The following is a 26,058-nucleotide window of genomic DNA, read 5'->3' as shown; positions in this document are numbered from 1 at the left end:
CTTAGTTCATGATCTCATGGTTTGTGGGTTCGAGCCCTGTATTGGAATCTGTCCTGACAACTTGGAGCCTGGAGCCTGCTTCAGATTCTGTGTCTCCCTGTCTCTCTGCCCCTTCCCTGCTCTCTCTCTCTCTCTCTCAAAAGGAAATAAACATTAAGAAATAATAAATAAATAAATAAATAAACTCTACCCTTAACGTGGGGTTTAAACTCACAACTCTGAGATCCAGAGTCACATGCTCTACCAACTGAGCCAGCCACGTGCCCCTGCAAATATTAGAGATTAGTGTCATTGAGAAAATAAAGATAGGAAGTGCTGCTAAATTCATGAAAGACATTAGGTGACCTATTGAAAAGAGGAAAGGATAATAGTCTGTTGTGACTGGTCTCTTCTGATCATATTTTCTCTTCCTCAAAGTTTAGGAATTACTGTATTAATTACCTATTGCTGCATAACAAATCACCCCAAATTTACTGGCTTAATACAACAATAAACATCTCACATAGTATTCATAGGTCAGAAATTTGGGAGCATCTTATTTGGGTAGTCCTAGTTGGTGGGGGGTATGTCTGCCATCATCCAAAGACTTGTCTGGGCCTCGAGGCTATTCTTCCAAGATGGTTGGTTCACTCTAGCAAGTTGATGCCTGATTTTGGTGGGAACCTCAGTTCTGCACCAGGACCCTTCATAAGGCTACTTAACTGCTTCACACATGGCAGCTTTCTCACACTGGGCAGGTGAGTTAAGAGAGCAAAGCAGAAGCCACAATGTCTTTTATGACCTAACATCAGAAGTCACACATCATTTTCACAGTATCTTATTATACAGGCCAGCCCAATTTAGTATGAAAGAGATCCACACAAAAATGTACATACCAGGGAGGCAACTGGCTGGCTCCATTGGGAAAGCATATAACTCTTGATCTCAGGGTCATGAGTTAACAGTTACACATTGGATATAGAGATTACTAAAAAAATAAACAAAAAGTGTACAGGGGTGCCCGGGTGGCTCAGTTGGTTAAGTGTCCCATTCCTAATTTCAGCTCAGGTCATGATCTCACAGTTCACGGGTTCGAGCCCCACATTGGGGTCTGTGCTGGCATTGCGGAGCCTGCTTGGGATTCTCTCTCTCCCTCTCACCCCCTCCCCCACTTGCACTGGCTCTCTCAAAATAAATAAAGTTTGGGGTGCCTGGGAGGCTCAGTTGGTTAAGCAACAGACTTGATTTTGTTCAGGTCATGATCTCATGGTCGTGGGATCAAGCCCCACATCAGGCTCCACACTGAGAGTGAAGCCAGCTTGCGATTCTCTCCCTCTCTCTGTCCCTCCCCACTTGTGAGCTCTCTCTTTCAAAATAAATCAACAAACTTGAAAAAATAAAAATAAAGTTTACCTATTAAAAGCGTACATAAGGGATTTAATAATCATTGGGGGGCTATCTTGGCAGCTGGCTACCACAATCGCCAATTTGATCAAATATCCTAGAATTCTAGAGAGAAAAGTGAAGTGCCATAGGAGTTTGGTATCTTATTCATCTGTAGTCAAAGTGTCTAAGTTTGAACTGTTTTTAATACATTGAAAAATTTATAGAGGTGCCTGGGTGGCTCAGTCGGTTAAGCATCCAACTTCGGCTCAGGTCATGATCTCACAGTTTGTGAGTTCAAGCCCTGCAGTGGGCTCTGTGCCGACACCTCAGAGCCTGGAGCCTGCTTCCGATTCTGTATATCCCTCTCTCTGCCCTTCCTCTGCTCGCACTCTCTCTCTCTTTCCAAAAATAAACATAAAAAAAAGAAAGAAAAATGTATAAAACCATATGTAGGCACTAATTTGTTCAACTATGAACATATAACCCCATGTTTCTCTGCTGCTTCATCTTTGCTTGGCCTGGAATGAAATCTGCATGCTTTAATACCCATGCTTTAGGGTACATTTTGACTACTTCATGCATCATTCAGTGTGTCAGCTTTGCTCTTAGGCTGGCTTCCTTCAAGTCAACATGGTAGGTGCAGTCCCAAACTTGGCAATATTCATGGGAAGAAAAAAAGGGACCACCTCAACCATCTCTTTTGGTATCTCCTCAAGAAGAAACCTTTCCCCAAAGTCCTCCATCAGATATCCTTTTATATCTCTTAAGGCTAAAATTGAGTCAGATGCTTACCCTTTAACTAAACATTGGCTTAGGCCAATAGGGACTTAAATGTCAGCTAGAGGTGGGTTTACCTTTCTCTAGTCATATGGGAAGAGATGGATACTGAGCAAGATCAAACTATGTTTTGCAAAGAACATGTGTGAAGAATGGACAGCAAGCAACAGACTTCAGACATTGTGCTTTGTAGTAATCTAACATATCACCTTTCCCCATTCATTTTTAAGCTCTTTGAGGAAAGTAGCTTATACATCTTATTCATGTTTCTCAGCATTTGCTCAAGAGAATTTCATACAGGTTAGATATTTTTGAAATTGTTCATGATACTTTGGATTTCTAAAATATTTTCTTTTAAAACTTTAATAAACGTCAAGGAATATTTACTATTTTTTTAAGATTGTATTTTTAAGTCATCTCTACACCCAACGTGGGGTTTGAACTCACAACCTTGAGATCAAGGGTCACATGCTCTACCAACTGAGCCAGCCAGGTGCTCCATGAATATTTACTTTTATACTTGCTTTCATCATCTATGAGGTAGAGAGAAAGAACTGCTGTGTACTATTTTCAGTACAAATAAGGAAATGTCTCTCTTAGGGAAGAAACAGTTTGGGTGCCACTTACCCTAGATTCTTATTTGATAGTTCAAAGTCTTATAGTCAACAGGCAAGAGAATCTCGATTTTCTGAATCCCAGCCCCATCTTTTCCATTTTATCTTAAAAAAGATTGTTCCTGGGGCACCTGGTTGGTTCAGTTGGTTAAGCGTCTGACTTCAGCTCAGGTCATGATCTCCCGGTTCATTAGTTCGAGCCCCAAGTCAGGCTGTGTACAGACTGCTCAGAGCCTGGAGCCTGCTTCAGATTCTGTGTCTCCCTCTCTCTCTGCCCCTCCCCTGCTCACACTGTCTCTCTCTCAAAAATAAATAAATGTTAAAAAAAATTAAAAAACAAAAGACTATTCCTCCTTTAACTGAAATATTCAAGTAACCGAGTATTACATGTTATTGTTATTACTGATCATGCTCTCTTTTCTTCTTCTTCCCTCCCTTCCCCCACCCACCAAAATAACACTGTTTAGATATGTGGTTTTGTTTGGAGGTCATAATCTGCAGAGTGATGAAGAAATAAATGTGAAGGTTATGAGCTAGAAACATTTCAAACCTAAAGAACAAGGTTCTTCCTGTAAACAAGGCCAGAGTCGACATCATAATGCAACTTTACTGGATTTTTCAGAGATGAATGCCTATTCTGTTTCTGAATTTAATTCTACTTATTCACTTTTTCTCTTGTTTTTTTTTCAGATGAGCTGAAACAATATAACAAATCTGGACTTAAGAGAACATTAGGATGAGCCCCTTCAATTGTAGGTAACTGTTATTTACAATTCAGGGACATAACCACACAATCTGGGAAATTTTAACTTTAATCCTTGGAGTAAGTGAGGTAGAGTTGTTTAAAGATTTATAGTCCTACCTAGCACTCTGCTCTCCCCAGATCCACCCCATGTCTTTATTTGGGAGGCAACAATTTGGGTGCCACTTGTCCAAGATTCTCACTGTATTTAGTAAGAGAACTGGTGACTGCACATCTTTCTCCACTGCTACACTCTAAGCAATTCATGGTTAAAGATTGGGCCTTTTCATACTTGTACCTCAGTGCTGAACACATCGTGGGGCTTAATAAATATTTGTTGAATGAATAAATCTTTTGATATCCTAGGAAGTAGTGATGGAATTAAGTTCCTTGTTCTGGAAAAGTTACCAGTCTATACATCTTTCAAAATGAATGAATCTTAAAGACGAACCAACTTCCTGCTCTCAGGCCCCTTTGAGCCAAGTTCAAGTCACTGCTAATTACTCAGCTTTGCTCCTACTCAATTTAACCAACCTCTCTTACACTCTTCCATTTTTGGAGGCTGGGACATAGTTCTCTCAGCATTCCTGATACACTTTTAAGTGTATTTGATGGGATATCTGATGTTTTATTCTCTTGAAAATCACCCTAGCATATGCACTTTTCACCCTTTGAGCTGGCTTTCTATCTGGTATCCTATGGCCCCCCTCAACCCAGATCAAAGATTTAACGTTTCTAAACAGGAAACAAAAGTTTGCCAAAACTGCCATGATTTCATAACGTAAGAGAACACTTAAAACTTGCAACAAAGGAAATTTAGAATCCTGTAAAGATGTACAACTCCCACCATCTGTCAAGGGGCATCATTTCCTCCTCCTGCTTCTGACTTGCAAAAACTACGAGTTAATTTTGTGCGCCAGATGTCCATTCTCAGATAATTAGTGTCTCACTTTTATCTTCACAAATTTGTCATTGAAAAGGTCCTTGGCTTTGAAGTCAGAGGATGGCGGAAATACCATTTGACAATCTAAGCCCTAGTCTTATTTCAGATTGGGTCGGTTTCATGCGGGGTCTGTGGAATTTTCCGACTGCTGGCCTGTTTTTCCACTTTGCTTGTCTATGAGGATTTCGGGACACAATTATGCTTCTCTGGGTATCTGCTAGGACAAAGGTTTACTGAAACGGTCACCATTGTGCAAGCTCTATCCGTTGAGTGTAACTAACCTAAACCCAGGGAGATGCAGCAATGTGTTACGCTCTTGCTCACTCCGAAGCGGGCTTCGGTGGGGGCCTGCGGACTTTCCCAAAGCCAGTCCTCGTCCTCGCTGCCATGTTTGTCCCTTCCTCCACGCCGCGACTTGCGAGTCGTCGGCTGTTCCTTCTCTCGTGTCCCTCCCTCCGCCAGCTGTTCCTTTCCGGTACTCTTTTCCGTCCTCCCGCCCTGCTCCGCGCGGGCCACGGCTGATCCTTCAGTTGCCGCCCCTCCCTGGCGCCCGGACCCAGAGCTCCGCTCCACCCCGTCCCGCCCCCCGACTCCCCCCGCCCGCCCCGGCGCAGGCAGCCTTCCCTTACATCCGGGTACCGACTCCAGCCGCCTAGACTTTGGCACTATGGTCATGGCGGAGGGGACGGCAGTGCTGAGGCGGAACAGGCCGGGCACCAAGGCGCAGGTACCGTCTCTGCACCTTTTCTGCGTGGGCACTCTCGGTGGCGAGCCGCGCCGCACCTGGAAGCTGGCCGCCCCCGAAAGAAGATTGGGCCGGGGCGGTAAGCTGGCGGGCAGGGGGCACCCGTGCCCGGCCTGCTCTTCCGGAGCCGCAACCCCTGGGTCTGGCAGAGGCGGCGGCCGCTCGCGAGGCCTGCCGAGCCCTGACTTGAGGGTGGGCCTGAGGGGCTGGGTGCGAGCCTCGGGCGGTGACCGCCGGCACCCCGGTGTGCGAGCCCGTCGGCAGCGACTACTTGTTCTCGTCTCTCCCCTGAATTCTGACTATCGTCCGAGGGGCGCGGCCGGCCAGGTGGAGACCCTGGGTTTTTGGGAGGGTCGGTGCCGCCACGGCGGGAGGGGGTGTAAACAGCCAACCTTGTTCTGGCTTCCGGTTCCTACCTGGCTTGTGACGTGCCTGCCCGGCTTCTGCCTGCCAGCTTGTCTAGCCGGATCCTGGTGGCGATTATCCTCCTGCGGTTTGCCTTTGACCATTTCTCGCTGCAGCTTTTCTCTGGCCCAACAAGTTTCATCATCAGGTTGCTCTTGTTAGATGTCATTCCTTGTTATTACGTGTGAGGCATAGTTTGGGAATAAACTGATAATAGTTTTATCAACTTTTAGTAGGCAGTATCTGGGGTGAGTTTGTGTTCCTTTAGGTATTGGTTCTGGGGGATTTTCAAAAGGCGGATGCCTCACTTTCTAAGAAAATATTCAAATAGACATTTAGATTTGATGTGCTTAATCCACCAGCTGTTGAATAGGTGCTCTAAAATCAGAAGAGATGTGTTAAAATGTAATTTTAAAGAAAAAGTGATATAAATGGGGAAAACAAACTGGAAAAAAACATGGAGCTCTGACCATATGCCAGAGAAAATATTTTAATATACTGCACAGAATTTTGGAAAAGAAGTCCTTTCAAAGTATCTTTTATATCCAGACACTTCCCAGATCCATGTTACAGACAGGGAAACTGAAGCCCAGAGAATTGACTGCATTTGCTCAAGGTTACATAGTCTCTGGCTCATTGGTGACCTTGTTTATTCATCAAGTTGCTTTTAGCACAGAATTTTGGAGAGTTTAGTTTAAAAGTCTTACTATAGAGTCACAGTTAGCTGTCAGTTACTTTTGGCAGTTTTGTGGACATGTCATATTGTTTTTTTACATATTGTATATGGTTTCTTTAATTATTTTTTTAGTGTTTATTTTTGAGAGAGAGAGAGCGAGCGAGCGCATAAAAGAGGGGAGGGGGAGAGGAGCAGAGAGAGGGAGACACAGAATCCAGTGGGCTCCAGGCTGTCAGCTGTCAGCACAGAGCCTGACTTGGGGTTCAAACTCATGAACTGTGAGATCATGACCTGAGCTGAAGCCAGACGCTTAACCGACTGAGCCACCCAGCACCCCAATATTATATATGCTTGCTTTTTACTTTTTCCAGTCTTTCTTTATAAATGCTCTTTTTCTCAGAAACTTTTACCTCTTATTCTGTAGGAACATTGTTTTTGATTCTTAAGTGATCAGCTTTTATATTTTTATATTGAGGTGGACTCGTGTTCTCACATTCTGAGAAGCTCCATCCATTTTTATTTACTCAGTTATTAATTTTGAAAGGTTAGAAAGAATATATTTTAAGTTAATATTGTAACATCTGTTTCCTATGTTATGAGTAAGTAACATATAAGAATTCTCCTTTGCTTTTTCCCCCACATTGTCATAGATCAAGGTTGTTAAATAAAATGTCACAGAAAAGGTAAGGATTAAAAAAAGAAGACTGCTTAAGCAGCATTCTTTCCTATTTCTTATCTGTCACATTGATTTCCTTCAGTGAAATAGATCTATTCTAAATTATTTATTTAGAACTATAATAGAGTAGGTGAGGTGTCTTTCTACTTATTTTTTTCCTATTTTTTTTTAATTGGTTAGATTGGGATATAGGCACATAGTTGGTTTTCAGTAAATGTTTATTTCATGAAATGCATGAGAATGTTCATTAAGCCAATTTTTGGTTCCTTTTGTAAGTGTTTAAAGCATATGACAGTTACGATGAGACAAAACATTTGGTTACCAGCTAACACTTTTATATCTTTTCTGTATATTCCTATATGTGTGTTTTAATATTTTTAAAACAAAATATTTTACAAACTACCTTAATTTTTTTAAAGGGAAGAATAGTCAAAGCATATTGATGGAAAACATTTTCAGTATAAATTGCATAGAAAGAATTTAAAAAACTACATGCTATCTAGGAAAAAAACACCGTGGAACAATTTCTAGAAAGTTATTTTTATTTCTTGATCTACCTATTAAATAACATGAGAGCATATTAAATAACATTAAATAATATGAGAGAAAGAGCAAGTGAACTCAAGCAGAGGAGGGGCAGAGAGAGAGAGACAGAGGAAGAGAGAGAATCCCAAGCAGGTTCTGAGCTATGAGCGCAGAGCTCAGCAAAGGGCTCAATTTCAGGAACCATGGGATCATGACCTGGCCCCAAATCAAGAGTGGAATGCATAATTGACTGAGCTACCCAGGTGCCCCTCCTGACATATTAAAATAAGTTAGTTCATTTTCATTCATATAGGGCAACTATAGAAAAATGTGAAAAGTTTAAGACACTTAAGGTATACCTATCATCTACTCTCATAACTAAGACATTACTAATATAGATAAATCCCTCTTTATCACATTCTTCTGTCTTCTACTCCCTTCTTCCAACCAAATGATAGTGATTATCATTGCTTTGCTGCATACTTTTACTATGTATGCATTGTCTCCAGAATTATGCTTTGCACTTTCTTAAATTTTTATTCATGTGGTATCGTACACTGAATTTGTCATTTGCTCCAGCTTTTGCTTAAAGTGTTTGGAGACTTACCCATGTTGATTGATACAGGGTTATATATCACTGGTTCACTACTCCTGTTTCCCTCAGTTTTACCCCAGAGTCATTTATCAAGCAACTACTATATGTTGTGCTGCCTGCTAAGGATACATAGGTAGACTTTGCTGAAAAAAATCAGTCAGATGGGAAGATTCTTAAATACTTAGGGGAATGTCTGTGAACTGGACTATTTAATAGAGAATTTCAGAACTGAAAGAAGGTGATCCACAAAAGTACCAATTGCCCTTAATGAAGACTGGTTGACTACTTTTTAGCGGAGCTCATATTTTGATTTAGAAATTTAAAACGCCGTTTGGAATTGGAATAATAATTTATAATGTCTGTCTAAAATAGTACTTGTGGACAATAACTACTACTAGCACCACCACCACTGCCACCACCGTCACAAACTATTCTCTTTAGGTAAAAACTGAATCAGTGCTTGGAGATTTTTTTTCAACTGAACTTTTTGAGAGATATTTAACCACCATAAACAAAAAAGTGATAGATTTATCTCCTTAGGTAATCCATGAACAGTTTAGGGATTTATGGTTGAAAATTTTAACTTGTAGTTCAGTTAAATAAAATCTTGGTGTTCATTTTAAAGTTCCTTTGACTTACTCACTGATAATCATGTTGTTTATAGTATGAGAGCTTTCTTCTCCAGTATAACTTTATTTAAGAATTAAAGTTAAGGGGCGCCTGGGTGGCTCAGTCGGTTAAGCGGCCAACTTCGGCTCAGGTCATGATCTCACGGTCCGTGAGTTCGAGCCCCGCATCGGGCTCTGTGCTGACAGCTCAGAGCCTGGAGCCTGTTTCAGATTCTGTGTCTCCCTCTCTTTGACCCTAACCCCGTTCATTCTCTGTCTCTCTCTGTCTCAAAAATAAATAAACGTTAAAAAAAAAAAAAATTAAAGTTAATGAAAATAATGTTGCCTCTTTGTAACTTTGTATGTGCTTTAACCATGAATTTTTTTTTTATAGGATTTCTATAATTGGCCTGATGAATCCTTTGATGAAATGGACAGTACACTAGCTGTTCAGCAGGTAATAACAATAGTTTTTTGCAACTCCAGTAACCTGAGCATTTTGCCTCCCTTGGAGTAGTTAAATATTCCTATGTCTTTTAGCATAAGTCAGAATCCATGGAAATAACAGGATGCCTATTTAAAATTTTTATCAGTCATTTTGTTTTAAGATGGCATAGTAAGCTATACTGAAGCTTAAGTACATTTTAATATCTATTAATATGTGCCAAATTGGGGTACCAAATTTTACTTTAGAGTGAATTTAATTCAAAGTTAATTGAATGCTAAATTAGAATAACATGATTAAGTAGGAAGAAAGAGCATACGTGGTTACTGAAACTTGAGAACATGTATCTAAACTTACATTTTTAAAAATTATTTTGAAGTTTATTTTGAGAGAGAGTGTAAGTGCAAGTAGGAGAGGGGCAGAGAGGTGGGGGGAGAGAGAGAGAGAGGGAGAGAAAGAAAGAAAGAAAGAAAGAAAGAAAGAAAGAAAGAAAGAAAGAAAGAAAACCCCAAGCAGGCTTGATGCTGTCAGTGCAGAGCCCGACTGTGAGATCACGACCTGAGCCGAAATCACAAATTGGTTGCTTAACAGACTGAGCCACCCAGGCGCCCCTAAATTTACATTTAAATTTTAGTTGCCATTAGCTCTTAATGTTTGTGCTCTCTCATACATTTGAGGGCTAAGATGCCTCCTTTTAGGTTATTGCCACTATTAAGTAGTTCACTAAGGCAGTGATTATCAAGGAGATGGACTTCTGTAACTTGTGTAGGTTGAAAAGCCCCTCAGGGATTCTTAAACGTTCTTATTGAGAATCACCCTACATTGGGTTTAAAAAAAAATGTAATAGTTCTTCCAAAATGAGTAAAATCTAGAATCTAGGAAAGAAATACTTGCTATAGCCAATTATTAAAAGTTGCATTAAGAGGTTAACAAAAAGATGAGTAAAATTGGACTAGGAATTGGTTAACTAACCAGTTGGACTAGTAAGTTGGATTTGGCATTGGTTAACTAACATTTTTTCTTAAGTTTATTTATTTATTTTGGGAGAGAGCATGTGTGCCAGCAAGGGAGGGGCAGAGAGTGGGGTAGAGAGAGAATCCCAAGCAGGCTCCACACTGTCAGCACAGAGCCTGATGTAAAGCTCAAACTCACAACTCAAAGTGAAATCTTGACCTGAGCCGAAGTCAAGAGTCAAGTATAAGTGAAGAGTCAGACGCTTAACCAACTGAGCCACCCAGGGGCCCTGGTTAACTAACATATTTAAAGGAAAAATATGTAATAAAGAGAGGCTTGGCTTTATCTTGATAGTGAGATAATAGAAGTAGAAGCTGTTTGGATTTATTGTGTTATTTGAAGATTCTGGGAAATCAAACAGGAATACAGTTGAATTCTTTGAGCATAAAAACCAATTCATGATATTAACAGAAATACTAAAAACCTTTTGAATGGACTCAGTATAATATTTAGCACAGGAAATGGAAGAGTATTCATGAATGAATGGCTTTATTTGTTCATTGCCTTTAAAGAATGTATTGTTCAATCAGCAAATATTTATTGGGCAATGAGACAGGCCTTGTGGAAGACACAGAAATATAAACCTAGAGTTCTATGCCTGGAAATTGGGAAAAATTACAGGAAAAGTGTATGGATATTTCTCCCTTAAATTTTTTTTTTTAAGTTTATTACTTATTTTTGAGAGACAGGAAGAGTGAGCCAGGGAGGGGTAAGAGAGTGAGAGAGAGAATCCCAAGCAGGCTCTGCACTGTCAGCATGGAACCCAGTGTGGGGCTCGAACTGTGAGATCATGACCTGAGCCATCTCCCTTTAAAAGTAGAGGTTGTGTGCTGCTACTTTGTTGAATTTATTAGTTGGAACTTTTTGTGTGTGTGTGTGTGTGTAATCTTTAGGTACATATTGAGAACATGTCATCTGTAAACAATTTGACTTCTTCCTTTCTAATCTGGTTGCCTTTTATTTCTTTTTCTTACTTAATTGCTCTGGCCAAAACTGCTAATACTCCTTTGAATAGAAGTGGCAAAAGTAGGCATCTTGTTCTTGATCTTAAGAGGAAAGCTTTCAGTCTTTCACAATTGAGTATGAGGTGCACTGTGGGTTTTTCATACGTGACCTTGATTATGTTGAGTTATTATGTTATTGGTTTCCTTCTGTTTGTAGTTTGTTGACTGTTTTTGACCTAAAAAAGTGTTGAATTTTGTCAAATATACCAATTCAGATGAACATGTGATTTTTCCCCCTTCATTTTGTTAATGAGGCATATATATCAGTTTTTGTATCTTGAACCATCCTTGCATTCTAGAAATAAATCCCCCTTGATAATGATCTATAATTCTCTTAATTAGCTGTTGAATTTGGCTTGCCAGGATTTTTTGTGTCAGTATTCATAAGGGATATTGGTTTCTAGTTTTCCTCACGTGTCTTTGTTTGACTTTGGTGTCAGGCAATGCTGACATCATAGAATGAGTTAGGAAGTATTCCCTCCTCTTTGATTTTTTAGAAGAGTTTGAAGAGGATTGGTGTTCTTTATTTTTTTTGTTATTATTTTTTAATCTATCTTTATTTTTAGAGAGAAGGAGAGAGTGCAAGCAGGGGAGGGGCAGGGAGGGAGGGGGACAGAGGATCTGAAGCAGGCTCTGCTGACAGCAGAGAGCCCGACGTGAGCCTCAAACTCATGAACCATGAGATCATGACCGGAGCAGAAGTTGGATACTTAACCGACTGAGCCATCCAGGCATCCCAGGATTGGTATTCTTGAAATGTTTGGTAAAATTCACCACTGAAGCCATTGGGTCTTTTCTTTGGTTGCACAACATTGTGAATGTAATTAATGCCACTGAACTATACACTTAAAAATGGTTTAAATGGCTATCCTCATTGAATGGTCTTGGCACACTTGTCAAAAATTATTTGACTATGTAAGGATTATTTCTTTGGGCTCATTCACTTCCATTGGTCTGCATGTCTATCCTTATACCAATACTACATTGTTTTGATTACTATAGCTTTGTAGTAAGTTTTGAAATTGGGGAGTGTTGAGTTCAACATGCTTCCCAACTGAGCCTGCCAGACACCCTGTTTTTTTTATTAATACTGAACCACCTTTCATTCCTTGCAGCTTCCTCTTGATTGATGTTTGTATGGTATATCTTTTTCCATCCTTTTACTTTTAATCTACCTATATTTGAAGTAAGTTTCTTGTAGACGGTGTATAGTTGGGTTATCTTTTCTTGTTTTTTTTTTTTTTTTTTGTGTGTGTGATAGTGTGTGTCTTTTAATGGGTGTATTTAGGCCATTTAATATTAATTTAGTTACTGGTAGATATGTTTACATTTAGGTCTACCATCTAGGTTGTTCCCTCTGGGTTTTTTGTTGTTGTTGTTTGTTTCCTCTTTTCTGCCTTTTTACAGCTTGAACATTTTTAGTGTTCTATTTTACTTCTAATTTTGTCTGTCTCTTTATGTAATATGTTTTTTTAAGTTTATTTATTTTGAGAGAGAGGGAGAGAGAGAATCCCAGGCAGGCTCCATGCTCAGCACAAAGTCTGCTGCAGGGCTTGGTCCCTTTACCACAAGATTACAAGTCAGACACCCAACCAACTGAGCCACCCAGGTGCCTCTGTATAATATATTTGAAATATATAATGTAGAAACTATCATCCTATGGATCCCATTATCCCTTTATGCTTTTCCTGTCAATATTACATTTATATACATTGGAAACCCCATTAGTCAATGTTATATTTTTGCTGTCATCTGCCAAAACATATTTCAAAGAACTCAGGAGGAGAATGGCCTATTATAATTATGCCCAGATATTTATAATTTCTGTTTTTCTTGATTCTAAGTTTTCTTCTGGTGTTATATTTTCCCCCTTCTGTCTAGAGAACTTCCTTTAGCAGTTCTTTTAGAGTGATCTGCTGGCTAGAAATTATCTTTTGTTTTCTTTCATCTGAAAATGTCTTTGGGGCGCCTGGGTGGCTCAGTCGGTTAAGCGTCTGACTTCGGCTCAGGTCATGATCTTGCGGTGCGTGAGTTCGAGCCCTGCGTCGGGCTCTGTGCTGGCAGTCAGAGCCTGGAGCCTGTTTCGGATTCTGTGTCTCCCTCTCTCTCTCTGACCCTCCCCCGTTCATCCTCCGTCTCTCTCTGTCTCAAAAGTAAATAAACGTTAAAAAAAAAAGAAAAAGAAAAAAAAAGAAAATGTCTTTATCTTCATTCCTGAAGGGTATTTTTGTTAGATATAGAATTCTGGGTTGATAGTTCTTTCTTTCAGCACTTTGAACATGTTGTGTCAGTTCCTTCTGTCTGTGGTTTCTTTTTTTTTTTTTTTATTTTTATTTTTTTTAAATGATTTTTTTTTTCAACGTTTATTTATTTTTGGGACAGAGAGAGACAGAGCACGAACGGGGGAGGGGCAGAGAGAGAGGGAGACACAGAATCAGAAGCAGGCTCCAGGCTCTGAGCCATCAGCCCAGAGCCTGACGCGTGGCTCGAACTCCCGGACCTCGAGATCGTGACCTGGCTGAAGTCGGACGCCTAACCGACTGCGCCACCCAGGCGCCCCTGTCTGTGGTTTCTGATGAGAAAGTGGCAGTTTTTAAAATATTTTGGGGGCGCCTGGGTGGCGCAGTCGGTTAAGCGTCCGACTTCAGCCAGGTCACGATCTCGCGGTCCGTGAGTTCGAGCCCCGCGTCCGGCTCTGGGCTGATGGCTCAGAGCCTGGAGCCTGTTTCCGATGCTGTGTCTCCCTCTCTCTCTGCCCCTCCCCCGTTCGTGCTCTGTCTCTCTCTGTCCCAAAAATAAATAAACGTTGAAAAAAAAATTAAAAAAAAAAAAAATAAAATAAAATATTTTGTAGGTCATGTGTCTTTTTTCACTGGCTTATCTTTAGTTTTTGGCAGCTTCATTATGTGTCTAAGCATGGATTTCTTTGAGGTTTTTATTTGTTGTTCACTCTGCTTTTCTCTATTGTGGTAAATATATTTACCATTTTGCCATTTTTAAGTGTACTTTTTAAAAAAATTTATTTATTTTATTTATATTTTTGCCCCCAGCGTGGGGCTCGAATTCATGACCCTGAGATCTACCGATTGAGCCAGCTTAAGTGTATAGCTTACACTATAAAGGGGCCCTTTAAGTGTGTAGCTCTGTGGCATTAAATACATTCACATTATTGTGAATCATTATAGCTTCTATCTGCAGAACTTTTTTATCTTTAACAGCTGAAACTCTGTGTCCATTAAACAATAACAACTTTCCACTACTCCCTTCCCCCAGTTCACTCATCTTCTTGAATTGAGATTTTCACATATTCTTTGTATACCAAGTAATTTTGGATTGTATTCTGGATATTTTGAATATTATGTTGAGACTTTGGTCTTATTTAATCCCACGGAGAATGTTATTTTTGTTTTAGCAGGTATCTGACCTCGTTAGATACAGGTTGCCAGTTCCAACCTGACCGAGGTTCCACTGTTTGTTCAGATTTCAAATCTTTGTACTCCTCCTTGAATCTGTTCTGTGTGTACCAATCTGTGGTCAGCCTGGGTGGAGGTATATCTGTTAGTTCATTTCTCAAAGTCTGTCATATGCTAACTATGATCAGATCAATGTATGTGGGCATGCGCAGATTAGGATTGAGCTCAGGAGTTCATAAACACCTTATGGGGTCACATTTCTGAATTTTGTTCTCTTTAATGTCTCTCTGATACATTCTGGTTCCCTGGGGCCCACCTTTTTGATCTTCCAACCAGAAACCACTTACTAGAATTGTGCTGCAGTTGTGGGAAGACAAAGAGAGAAAAAGAAATAGGGTTTGATCCACCACCAAATGGAGAGGACGATTTCTCTTCCTGAGAATTTTGTCTCTTGAATTTTTCTGTTGCCAGCTGCTTTTGTTGCCATTGTGGAATTGTCTTAGGCATAGGCTATGAAAGTAGAGAAAAAGCAGAGGGCAAAAAGCCAGCAGCTTTCTTTCATTCTTTTTGAGCTTTTAGGAGTACCATTTTCCACTCCTTGAGCCAGAACTATGTAGTTTCTCCTGGATCTTTTAGCACCAACAGAGCTCATTTTTGGGTTGCATCCTATATTGAGTTTAGGCCAGGGGATACCAGAGGGGAAAAGAAACATCACAACTTCACTGCGAGTTCAGTGATACTTTGAATCTGGTGTTCTTTCCAGCTCTTCTTTTTGATATGTGTTCTTCAAAGATCTCAAATTGCTATACCATGCATTCTGTCCAGATTTTATAATTGTGTACGGTGGGAGAGAAAAATTGATGTGTGTTTACTCCATCTTACCTAGAACTGGAAGCAATAAAATGCTTTTGAATGGTATTTTACTGTTCCCAAATGATTTCTAAAAACTGCTTTAGGAAAAATCTTCCGTAAAACACCATACTAGATCATTGTAATTCTTAATAATTACAGCCCACAGGAATAAATCACTGGAAGGATATGTTTGTGCCTTTTTCATAACAGAAGGAAGAATTTTATGCCCTTTTTTTTTTTTTTTTTTTTAAACTTAGTCCAGAAGTATGGTATAGTATATTCCTGTACTGAGGAGACTTGAAAGGCCTGGGAAGTAAGTATATACTGAGAGCATCTGAAATGCTAGTGAGCTTGATCAGGTGACAGTATGAAGTAGAAGTGGTAATACCTTTAGAAGCTACCTGAAAAAATTCTTTTCAAGAAATGGTGGTAAGTTAGGATTTTAAAGTTCTTGGAAGCATAAAGAACACTCTTGTGTGGTTGTTTTCTGGATTTTTTTTTTGGTAGAATTTCTTAAAGAGTACAAAGCTAGTTTCTTAAATAATAGTTGTATAACTTACTCAGCTTCAAAACCTCTCTCAGCTTTAAAATTCAGCAGCAAAAGTTTTGTGTAGTAATGGTACTACTTTTCCATTTAACTGAATTACTAAATAAGTAACATAATAAAGATAATGTTGAAAATGTACTTAAGAATATTACAGCTTTTCATGATAGGGCCAGTTCTTGCTTTTTTTTCCCCATTTCGTATTTGTGTATCTTGTGATGCACTTGAAAAAATTAATCCAAGTTTAGATTTATACCACATTATGTGTGACAGGGACAGGATAGAGAAACATTACAGTTGTAAATCTTTAGTTTTCAGATGTTTTGAGAATGATAAAAATAATTTTTCAGAATGAACAGAAATTGCTAATAGTACTAATGACTCAGAAACAATGTAAAAATTTCCGTAAGGTAAACATTATATTTAGGGAGCATTAGAATATTTCTTTTTCTTTTTTTTTTTAAATTTAATTAATTAATTGATTTTTTGGTTTTAAATCTCTTTTTTTTTTTAATTTATTGTCAAATTGGTTTCCATATAATACCTAGTGCTCATCCCAACAAGTGCCCTCCTCCCTGCCTATCACCCACTTTTCCCTCTCCCCCTCTCCCCATCTACCCTTGGTTTGTTCTCAGTCCTTAAGAGTTTCTTATGGTGTGCCTCCCTCCCTCTCTGTAACTTTTTTTTCCCCTTCCCCTCCCCCATGGTCTTCTGTTAACATTTCTCAAGATCCACATATGAGTGAAAACATATGGTATCTGTCTTTCTCTGCCTGGCTTATTTCACTTAGCATAATATCCTCCAGTTCCATCCACGTTGCTGCAAATGGCCAGATTTCATTCTTACTCATTGCCAAGTAGTATTCCATTGTATATAAAAACCACATCTTCTTTATCCATTTATCAGTTGATGGACATTTAGGCTCTTTCCATAATTTGGCTATTGTTGAAAGTGCTGTTGTAAACATTGGGGTACATGTACCCCTATACATCAGCATTCCTGTATCCCTTGGGTAAATTCCTAGCAGTGCTATTGCTGGGTCATAGGGGAGATCTATTTTTAATTTTTTGAGGAAGCTCCACACTATTTTCAAGAGCAGCTATACCAGTTTGCATTCCCACCAGCAGTGTAAGAGGGTTCCCGTTTCTTCACATCCTTGCCAACATCTATGGTCTCCTGATTTGTTCATTTTAGCCACTCTGACCGGTGTGAGGTGATATCTCATTGTAGTTTTGATTTGTATTTCCCTGATGATGAGTGACATTGAGCATTTTTTCATGTGTCAGTTGGCCATCTGGATGTCTTCTTTGGAAAAGTGTCTATTCATGTCTTCTGCCCATTTCTTCACTAGATTATTTGTTTTTCGGGTGTGGAGTTTGGTGAGTTCTTTGTAGATTTTGGATACTAGCCCTTTATCTGATAGTCATTTGCAAATATCTTTTCCCATTCTGACAGTTGCCTTTTAGTTTTGTTGATTGTTTTCCCTTGCAGTGCAGAAGCTTTTGATCCTGATGAGGTCCCAATAGTTCATTTTTGCTTTTAATTCCCTTGCCTTTGGAGGTGTGTCAAGTAAGAAATTGCTGTGGCTGAGGTCAAAGAGGTTTTTTCCTGCTTTCTCCTCTAAGGTTTTGATAGTTTCCTGTCTCACATTCAGGTCCTTCATCCATTTTGAGTTTATTTTTGTGAATGGTGTAAGAAAGTCTAGTTTCATTCTTCTTCATGTTGCTGTGCAGTTCTCCCAGCACCATTTGTTAAAGAGACTGTCTTTTTTTCCACTGGATACTCTTTCCTGCTTTGTCAAAGATTAGTTGCCATACTTTTGTGGGTCCAATTCTGGGGTCTCTATTCCATTGGTTTATGTGTCTGTTTTTGTGCCAATACCATACTGTCTTGATGATTACAGCTTTGTAGTAGAGGCTAAAGTCTGGGATTGTGATGTCTCACGTTTTGGTTTTCTTCTTCAATATTACTTTGGCTATGCGGGGTCTTTTGTCATTCCATACAAGTTTTAGGATTGTTTGTTCTAGCTATGAGAAGAATGCTGGTGCAATTTTGATTGGCATTGCATTGAATATGTAGATTTCTTTGGGTAGTATTGACTTTTTAACAATATTTATTCTTCCAATCCATGAGCATGGAATGTTTTTCCATTTCTTTGTACCTTCTTCAATTTCCTTCATAAACTTTCTGTAGTTTCCAGCATAGAGATCTTTTACATCTTTGGTTAGGTTTATTCTTAGGTATTTTCTTTCTTTTCTTTCTTTTTTTTTTTTTTTTTTAATATTTCTATTGAGAGAGAGAGAGAGCATGAGCAAGTGCAGGTGAGGAAGGGGCAGAGAGAGGGGGAGAGAGAGAATCCCAAGCAGGCTCTGCATTGTCAGCATAGAGCATAATGCAGGGCTCAGTCCCCTGAACCGTGAGATCATGACCTGAGCCAAAATCAAGAGTCAGACACTTAACTGACTGAGCCACCCATCTGCTACTAGGACATTTACTTTTCTTAGCTCATTAAAAAAAATTTTTTTTTAATGTTTATTTATTTTAGAAGGAAGGAGAGAGTGTGATTGGGGGAGAGGCAGAGAGAGAGGGAGACACAGAATGTGAAGCAGGCTCCAGGCTCTGAGCTGTCAGCACAGAGCCCCACTTGGGGCTCAAACTCACAAACCGCGAGATCATGACCTGAGCCAAAGTCAGATGCTTAACCTACTGAGCCACCCAGGTGCCCCTTTCTTAGCTCATTTTAGATGATAGCTGTCTCTCTTTCCATAAAAGTATGGAGGACTCACATTTTTGCTTTCTTTCAGAGTTAAGGATTTCTTCTGTTCTCTTTTTCATTAAGTTTTATTTATTTTTGAGAGAAATGGAGAGCGTGTACACAGACATGGAAGGGGGAGGGGCAGAGAGCGAGAGGGAAAAGAGAGAATCACAAGCAGGATCTGTGTCAGCCCACAAACCACGAGATCATGATCTGAGCCAAAATCAAGAGCTGGACACTCAACTGACTGAACTACCCAGGCGCACCTGTTCTCTCTCTCTCTCTCTCTTTTTTTTTTTTTAATTTTTAAATGTTTCTTTATATTAGAGAGAAACACTGGTGAGTAGGGGAGGGGCAGAGAGAGACAGAGACAGAATCTGAAGCAGGCTCCAGGCTCTGAGCTGTCAGCACAGCCTGTCGCAGGGTTTGAACTCACAAGCTGTGAGATCATGACCTGAGCAAAGTTGGACACTTAGCTGACTGAGCCACCCAGTCACCCCCCTAGGTGCCCCTGTTTTCTTAATTGTTTACATGTATTATCATTAATAAAATCTAGATTCCTTGAAGATTGACAACTTGTACCTCTACTTATAAAAAATTGAATAATTTTGAGTAAATTCAGTTACTAAACGTGTGGTTAAAGACTTAGTATTCATTATGAGCCAGCTGTATTGCATAGAATATATTTTTGTGTGCCTAACTACCAAACTCTTTTGGGGATCACCAGAGAATACTAAAGAATCAGTCTCCACCCCATTTTTGGTAAATTTTTTCATCTCTAATCCCCCATGGTCTTAACATTTCAGGTAAGTAGTATCTTTATCCTTGACTTCAAGTAATGTAGTTTAGGAAAAGACAGTGAAAATTTGTTAAAAACCTCCTATGTGCCAGGTCCTAATACTAAAATTTAAAACCGAGTCTCTGTTTTTTGAGGGAGATATTAAAAAATAAATAAATGCTATATATTGAATAAAAGCAAAGACGAGTGTGTTGGGGGGAAAGGGAATTTGGAAAGAATTGTATGGAATTTGAGGTGGCCGGTGGAAAAGGTAAAGAATTTGGTTCTGTCTATTTGCGAGAATCGATTTCATGCAGAACTTTGGAACTTGAGATGGGGTCAGAAAACCAGGGAGAATAGTTTAAACAGGCATTAGAGAATCATTAAAATCTTTTGAGCAAGCTTTTGACAGAGTAATTTTCAAAGAAAGGTTGCCTGAAAATAGGCAAAATACATTGGCATAACAAGGCCTTGTAGTCATTTCTGTAATTAGGTATCTTAGTCTTATTTAGCCTGTTCAAATTTTAGATTATTTAAATCATAGATTGCATGAAACATTAAAAAGATCTGAAATTTTTATTTAATTTTAAAAGTGAATGTCCATGCCTTTTTTTTAACTTAGCTTTTCTGCTAGTCATTTTTTGTTTTTTAAACACTTTATTGGATACCACATACCCTAAAATCACCCATTTAAAATAAACATTCATGGTTTTTAGTATATTCATTGGGTTCTACACTATCACCACAGTTTAATTTAATTTTATTTTATTTTTTTTCAACGTTTATTTATTTTTGGGACAGAGAGAGACAGAGCATGAACGGGGGAGGGGCAGAGAGAGAGGGAGACACAGAATCGGAAACAGGCTCCAGGCTCCGAGCCATCAGCCCAGAGCCCGACGCGGGGCTCGAACTCACGGACCGTGAGATCGTGACCTGGCTGAAGTCGGACGCTTAACCGACTGCGCCACCCAGGCGCCCCACCACAGTTTAATTTTAGAACATCTTCACTCCCCACCAAAAGAAACCTCATTCACATTAGCAGTTATCTCCATTCTCCTCTGTCTCCCCTTCTTTCTCCAGTCCTGAACAACTATTTTTTGTCTCCATAGATGTGCTATTCTAGATAATGCATATTAATAGAATCATGCATTATGTACCACAGTTATATGGTTTACATTTTGTGTCCTTGTGAAAATCATAGTTTCACTTTTGATCCCACATCCGATCCTGGTAAGTACCATATCTGCATTTATGTGATATATCTTATCCCAAAGGAGTTGAGTTGGAGAAGGTAAGGGTTACCTCCTATCTTCTGAATTACTTGATTTCCTGTTATGTGTATAACCTAAAAAAGTTGAAACATAGGAGCAATCATGGACTCAAAAATTAAATATATTTTAAGATTTACCATGTACTATAGTATGTTAATTAATTATGAGAACTTTTTTTATTATAGTATATTCAGCAGAACATAAGAGCAGATTGTTCCAATATTGACAAAATTCTTGAACCACCTGAAGGCCAAGATGAAGGTGTATGGAAATATGAACATTTAAGGTAAGTCTTTATAATATATCAAAATAGTAGTAGTATTTCTATTAGTAAAAATAACCTTTAATGCTGATGATTATGAATCATAAATAAAATCATTATGTAATTGCAGACTAAAAAGCTGAATTCTAAAGTTTTTGTGTTTTTGGTATTATAAAGTTTTCAACTTTGTTATTCACTGATTTTTTTTCTAATTTATGGATTTGGGCATTATTATCTTTTTACACAATTTTTCTTTTTTTTTTTTTTTTTGGAAAAACTATTTAAAAAAATTTTTTTTAACATTTATTTATTTTTGAGAGACAGAGACAGAGTGCAAGTGGGAGGTGGGGAAAAGAGAAAGGGAGACAGAATCCGAATCAGGCTCCAGGCTCTGAGCTGTCAGCAGAGTCTGATGTGAGGCTCGAACTCACGAGCTGTGAGATCATGACCTGAGCCGAAGTCAGATGCTTAACTGACTGAGCCACCCAGGCGCCCATGAAAAACTATTTTTGAGAGAGAGAGAGATTGATTGTGGGGGGGGCGGAGAGAGAGAATCCCCAGTAGGCTCCACACTGTCAGCATGGAACCTGATGTGGGGCTCGAACTCCCGAACCATAAGATCATGACCTGAGCTGAAGTCGTATGCTTAACCAACTGAGCCACCCAGGCACCCCGCCCCCCTCCACCCCCGGCCTTTTTAAGTAATCTCTATACCCAGTGTGGGGCTTAAGTCCATGAACCCAAGATCAAGTTGGTAGCATTCTTACCACCTGAGCCATCTAGATGCCCCTACATAGTTTTTCTTAAACACAAATTATTCCTTAACCACAAATACATTGTTTCTATTTTTCCACTCATGATAAACTTTATTTCTCTATAAAGTTTATTTCACTATAAAGTAACACAAGTTTCCAGTCTAAGCTTGGTGTCTGATGAGTTGCCTATTAACTACTGTGAACTGTGGTAAATAAAAATTAATTGTAAATAAAAATTAATTGTAATTCTGAAGGAGTTTGGGAACTTCTGATGATGCCCTTTGAATGAGAAAATTGATGACTAGTGAATGACTAGTTAACAAGAATTAACTTTAAAAGCAGCTTAATCCTAGGGGTGCCTGGGTGGCTTAGTTGGTTAAGCGTTCACCTCTTGATTTTGGCTCAGGTCATGATCTTGTAGTTTGTGAGAACGAGCCCTGAATCAAGCGCCATGCTGACACTTGCTGTCAAAATAAATAAAAATTAAAAAATAAATAAAGGCAGCTTAATCCTGAAGTTACTAAGTTATTTCTTGAAGTTGCAAGCTTCTCTGTAAACGGGAGCTGAGATGAGTTGGTAGGTTAAATATAAAGAATGTAGCTAGAGATAGATGTTCATTAGGGTTTGTAACTTTTTAAGTTAAGTTTTAAATAATAAGTGAAATTGAAATAGGACTTTCCCTGCATAAATTAGACCACTTTTTTGATGAGTCCCACAAATTGTAGAGTGGGCACTGTTTTTCAGTTTGGTTTGGTTTGATCTTCTGTGTTTTTGGGTTTTTTTTTTGCTACAGACTTGTTATATAGACATTGCTAAGACATAATATCTTGTCATAACAGTCCAGCAATTTCAGGATGCTAAGACTTCTTTGTACTCTGCTGGTTTCTTAGACAAATCACTTGACTATTTGATCTAGTGTTTTTAGAGATTTTATTTTTAAGTAATTTCTGCACCCAACGTGGGGCTCGAATGCACAACCTTGAGATCAGGAGTCACATGCTCCAACAACTGAGCCAGCTGGGTTCCCCTGACATAGTTTTTTAAAAATACATCTCAGTGCATGATAATTGAAGGTATGAATATGTAGATATTTTCCCATTCTTATAAATCAAAATAGCACTTTAGATTCTCTGCTTTTTTTAATTTTATTTTTTATTAAAAGATTTTTTTTATTGTTTATTTATTTATGAGAGAGAGAAAGAGAGAGAGACAATGTAAGCAGGGGAGGGACAGAGAGAGGGAGTAACAGAATCTGAAGCAGGCTCCCGGCTCTGAACTGTCAGCACAGAGCCTGATGCAGGGCCCGAACTCATGAACCATGAGATCATGACCTGAGCCGAAGTCGGACATTTAACCAGCTGAGCCACCCAGGCACCCCTCTGCCTTATTTTAATCAGCTTTGAAAATAACTACTTACCTGTTAGGATTAATGATGAAAATAAGTGGGGATTTTTTTTCACTACAAGCATAATCCTAACAAGTGAGGGCTGATTTTAGCATATAAGATTTTAATTTCAGATCTAGGAAAACCTTTTCCTCCATATTTAATTAGACTATAAAATATGCAGTATACAAAACTTATAAAATCTTTTTCATGCATATTCCATTTGTCCTGGTGCTGTTATTTTTAGTTTTTTTTTTTTCCTGAATATTAGCCACTTTATTTTGGTTTCGTATTTATGTATTAAATATCACATATATATTCTTTTGTGTCTTCATCATAGTGTATATATCTTTATAGTTGACCAAGAAGAATTTCAAAAGTAGCTTTTTGAGTTTTTGCATGTACTTGATGTAATTGATTTGAGGCTTAATACTTGCTCTTATTGGTTAATATTGTTGATTATATTATGATGCTAATGGGACTTCATTCAAATCTCCCACTAGCCCATATGGAATCTTTGTAATTGGAAGAGATGCTCCTTCTTCTGAGTGGATGCAATCCTATGTATGACTTAAGAGATTAGAGCATAGGCTGGATTTCAGCTCTGGCTTGTCTCTTAAGCTGCACAACTCTATATGTTAGCCCTATATTGAATTAACTGGAAGCTGTTAGATTTGCACTGTGTGCCACAGATTGTACCCATAAACACTGCCAAATCAGTTAGCTTAGTTTTGCTGCTGGCCATACGTGAGTTAAAGTAGATGAGAAACTTATTTTTCACCACCTGTCTTTATTACCACTTAGTGGAAAACAACTTGAAAACTTGCATGCAGCCTATAGATACAGGGCAGTAGAGGGTGATGTGGTGATTCAGAAATAGTGTTATTTTAGTGATCTAAGAACTGCATTATTGTTAGGGATCTGGAAAGGAAATACATTTACAGAGAACTGAAAATCTGACTCCTTATTTGCTTTCTTCTGTAGTTTTTCTTTCATATATGTGTGGGGTTTTTTGTTTTTTCCCTTTTGGGACTCTCCTTTATCTTCTAACTAAGTAGGTTTTAGTTTTGCATTTGTAGGGAACCACACTGTTCTCATTTGTTGGGGAAACATAATAGTGATTAATTAGGTAAGATTTTTAGAGGGGATGTGTTCAGTATTTTGACAGCTATTAAAGTAAGTTATCTTAGTGACATAGAGGATTGATGGTCTTTTCATATAAAATAACAAGTTTGTCTAAAAATGATGATCTCAATCTTACACAATTTCCTCTATTCTTCACTTATTAAAAAACATTTTGAACACTTACTATGTTCCAAGAATTATTCTAGGCTTTATAATTCTGTTTGGCAGTTTTAGAAGAGTATCATGAAAAAATGCTACAATCTACTAAGTGACCAAAAAGCAAGATAAAAAATTGTGTATGATTTGGTCCCAATATAGTTTAATCTTTGCATAGAAAATCAAATTTGTATGTAAGTAATAATTAACTTTTGGGAGAGGTGGTAGAATTATGAAGGACCTTCTTATTGTACATTATATATTTGATCATATTTAAAGTTTTCATAAGGAACATGTTATTTGTAATCAGAACAAAGTTTGTAGAATATTCAGGTATTTAAAACATCTAGTTTTATGTTTGTATTCAGATAAATACACACATGGTGTTTTACATAACTAGAATCTTACTGTAAATATAAATATGTATCCTTTGTTTATGTATATACCAACATTTTGCTACTCTGCAATTGCTGATTATTTGGAATGTTTCAAAAAAATTTTATATTTTCTGTGAATGTCTTTATACATTTATCTGTATGCAATTCTGATTATTTTATTAGAATAGATTTCTAGGAGAATAACTTTGTAAATAAAAGTATATACTTCCTAAGCATTTTGGTAACTATTTCCAAATTCAGAGAAATTCCACCAATTTCCAGTGTATAATTATGATCAACTCACTGGAGGCTGATATTGAACATTATTAGGGTTGTTAGTTTTGGGTTTTGCATACTAATCTGTATGCCTTTGTACAAAATATGCCATGTAAATTCAGATGGTGTTGACAGTGGTGACGACAAAGGAAGGATGGTACTGATGGGATTCTGTTTTTACAGTTAGTATTCTGAAAATAATGTGGAGGATGGATAAGACTTTTCATTTATATATTTGCATTTTTAGGCAATTCTGTCTTGAACTAAATGGACTTGCTGTCAAACTTCAGGTAATATTTTCTTTAAGTTAAAGCTATTATTGAAAGTACTGATTTTTTCTGTTTTTGTAACATTAGGTGCTCCCAAAGACTCACCCAACATTTCTAATTATTCTGTACTTTTACGTGGGAGTGTAGTAACCCAAACGATAGACTTTTTCATTGTTTTACATATTAAGAAGTGTAACTATTTCTAACAGAGTGAGTGCCATCCAGATACATGTACTCAGATGACTGCAACTGAACAATGGATTTTTCTTTGTGCAGCTCATAAGACTCCAAAAGAGGTGAGACATTATGAAATAGAATGCCTAATAAAATCATCATAACCTAAATCTCTCCATGAGAGTGGTCAATAAATTTTTAGTGTTTTAGTTCACTGTTTATTTTGCTGTTTGGTTTAGAGTTCTTTGTTTTAAGTTTATTGCCCCAGTGCTATTTTAGGATTTATGATTATCATTTTTCATAATTGGATAATATCATGGGCTAGAACTCACTTTATGATTCGTTGCCTATTACAGAATAACATCTACCATATGATGCTGATAGCTACTGTATAATGGATGAGATATACATGTTTAGTTTTTTGGTTGTTATAATTTTTTTAATGTTTATTTATTTTGAGAGAGAGAGCGTGCACAGCAGGGAGGAGCAGAGAGCGAGAATCCCAAGCAGGTTCCATGCTGTCAGCACAGAGC

General features: G+C 38.3%; 1 protein-coding gene and 1 non-coding gene across 3 annotated transcripts in view; one reads left to right on the top strand and one right to left on the bottom strand.

Annotated features, from left to right (window-relative positions):
• Positions 1-26,058, top strand: part of MOB4 (MOB family member 4, phocein) — a 44,985-nt gene that overhangs the window by 9,969 nt on the left and 8,958 nt on the right. Inside the window, exons 1-5 of one of the 2 annotated variants that reach the window (XM_047083063.1) lie at positions 5,008-5,168; positions 9,066-9,128; positions 20,933-21,033; positions 25,330-25,372; positions 25,561-25,647. In XM_047083063.1, the coding sequence (XP_046939019.1) occupies positions 5,109-5,168; positions 9,066-9,128; positions 20,933-21,033; positions 25,330-25,372; positions 25,561-25,647 (354 nt within the window). In that variant the 5' untranslated portion in view covers positions 5,008-5,108. Of the gene's footprint in view, positions 1-5,007; positions 5,169-9,065; positions 9,129-20,932; positions 21,034-25,329; positions 25,373-25,560; positions 25,648-26,058 lie in introns of those variants that run through there. The other variant, XM_047083064.1, reaches the window with a different exon arrangement.
• TRNAK-CUU (transfer RNA lysine (anticodon CUU)) lies at positions 2,565-2,637 on the bottom strand. The gene has a single exon. It is a non-coding gene; the product is annotated as a tRNA-Lys (tRNA).

This window comes from Lynx rufus, unplaced genomic scaffold (assembly GCF_022079265.1).
Source record: "Lynx rufus isolate CCGP_SWC_20201006 ecotype Redwood Valley unplaced genomic scaffold, mLynRuf1.p SCAF_2, whole genome shotgun sequence".
Classification (NCBI taxonomy): Eukaryota; Metazoa; Chordata; class Mammalia; order Carnivora; family Felidae; genus Lynx; species Lynx rufus.
Note: the sequence above shows the minus strand (reverse complement) of the source record. Positions and strands in the feature narration are given on the sequence as shown.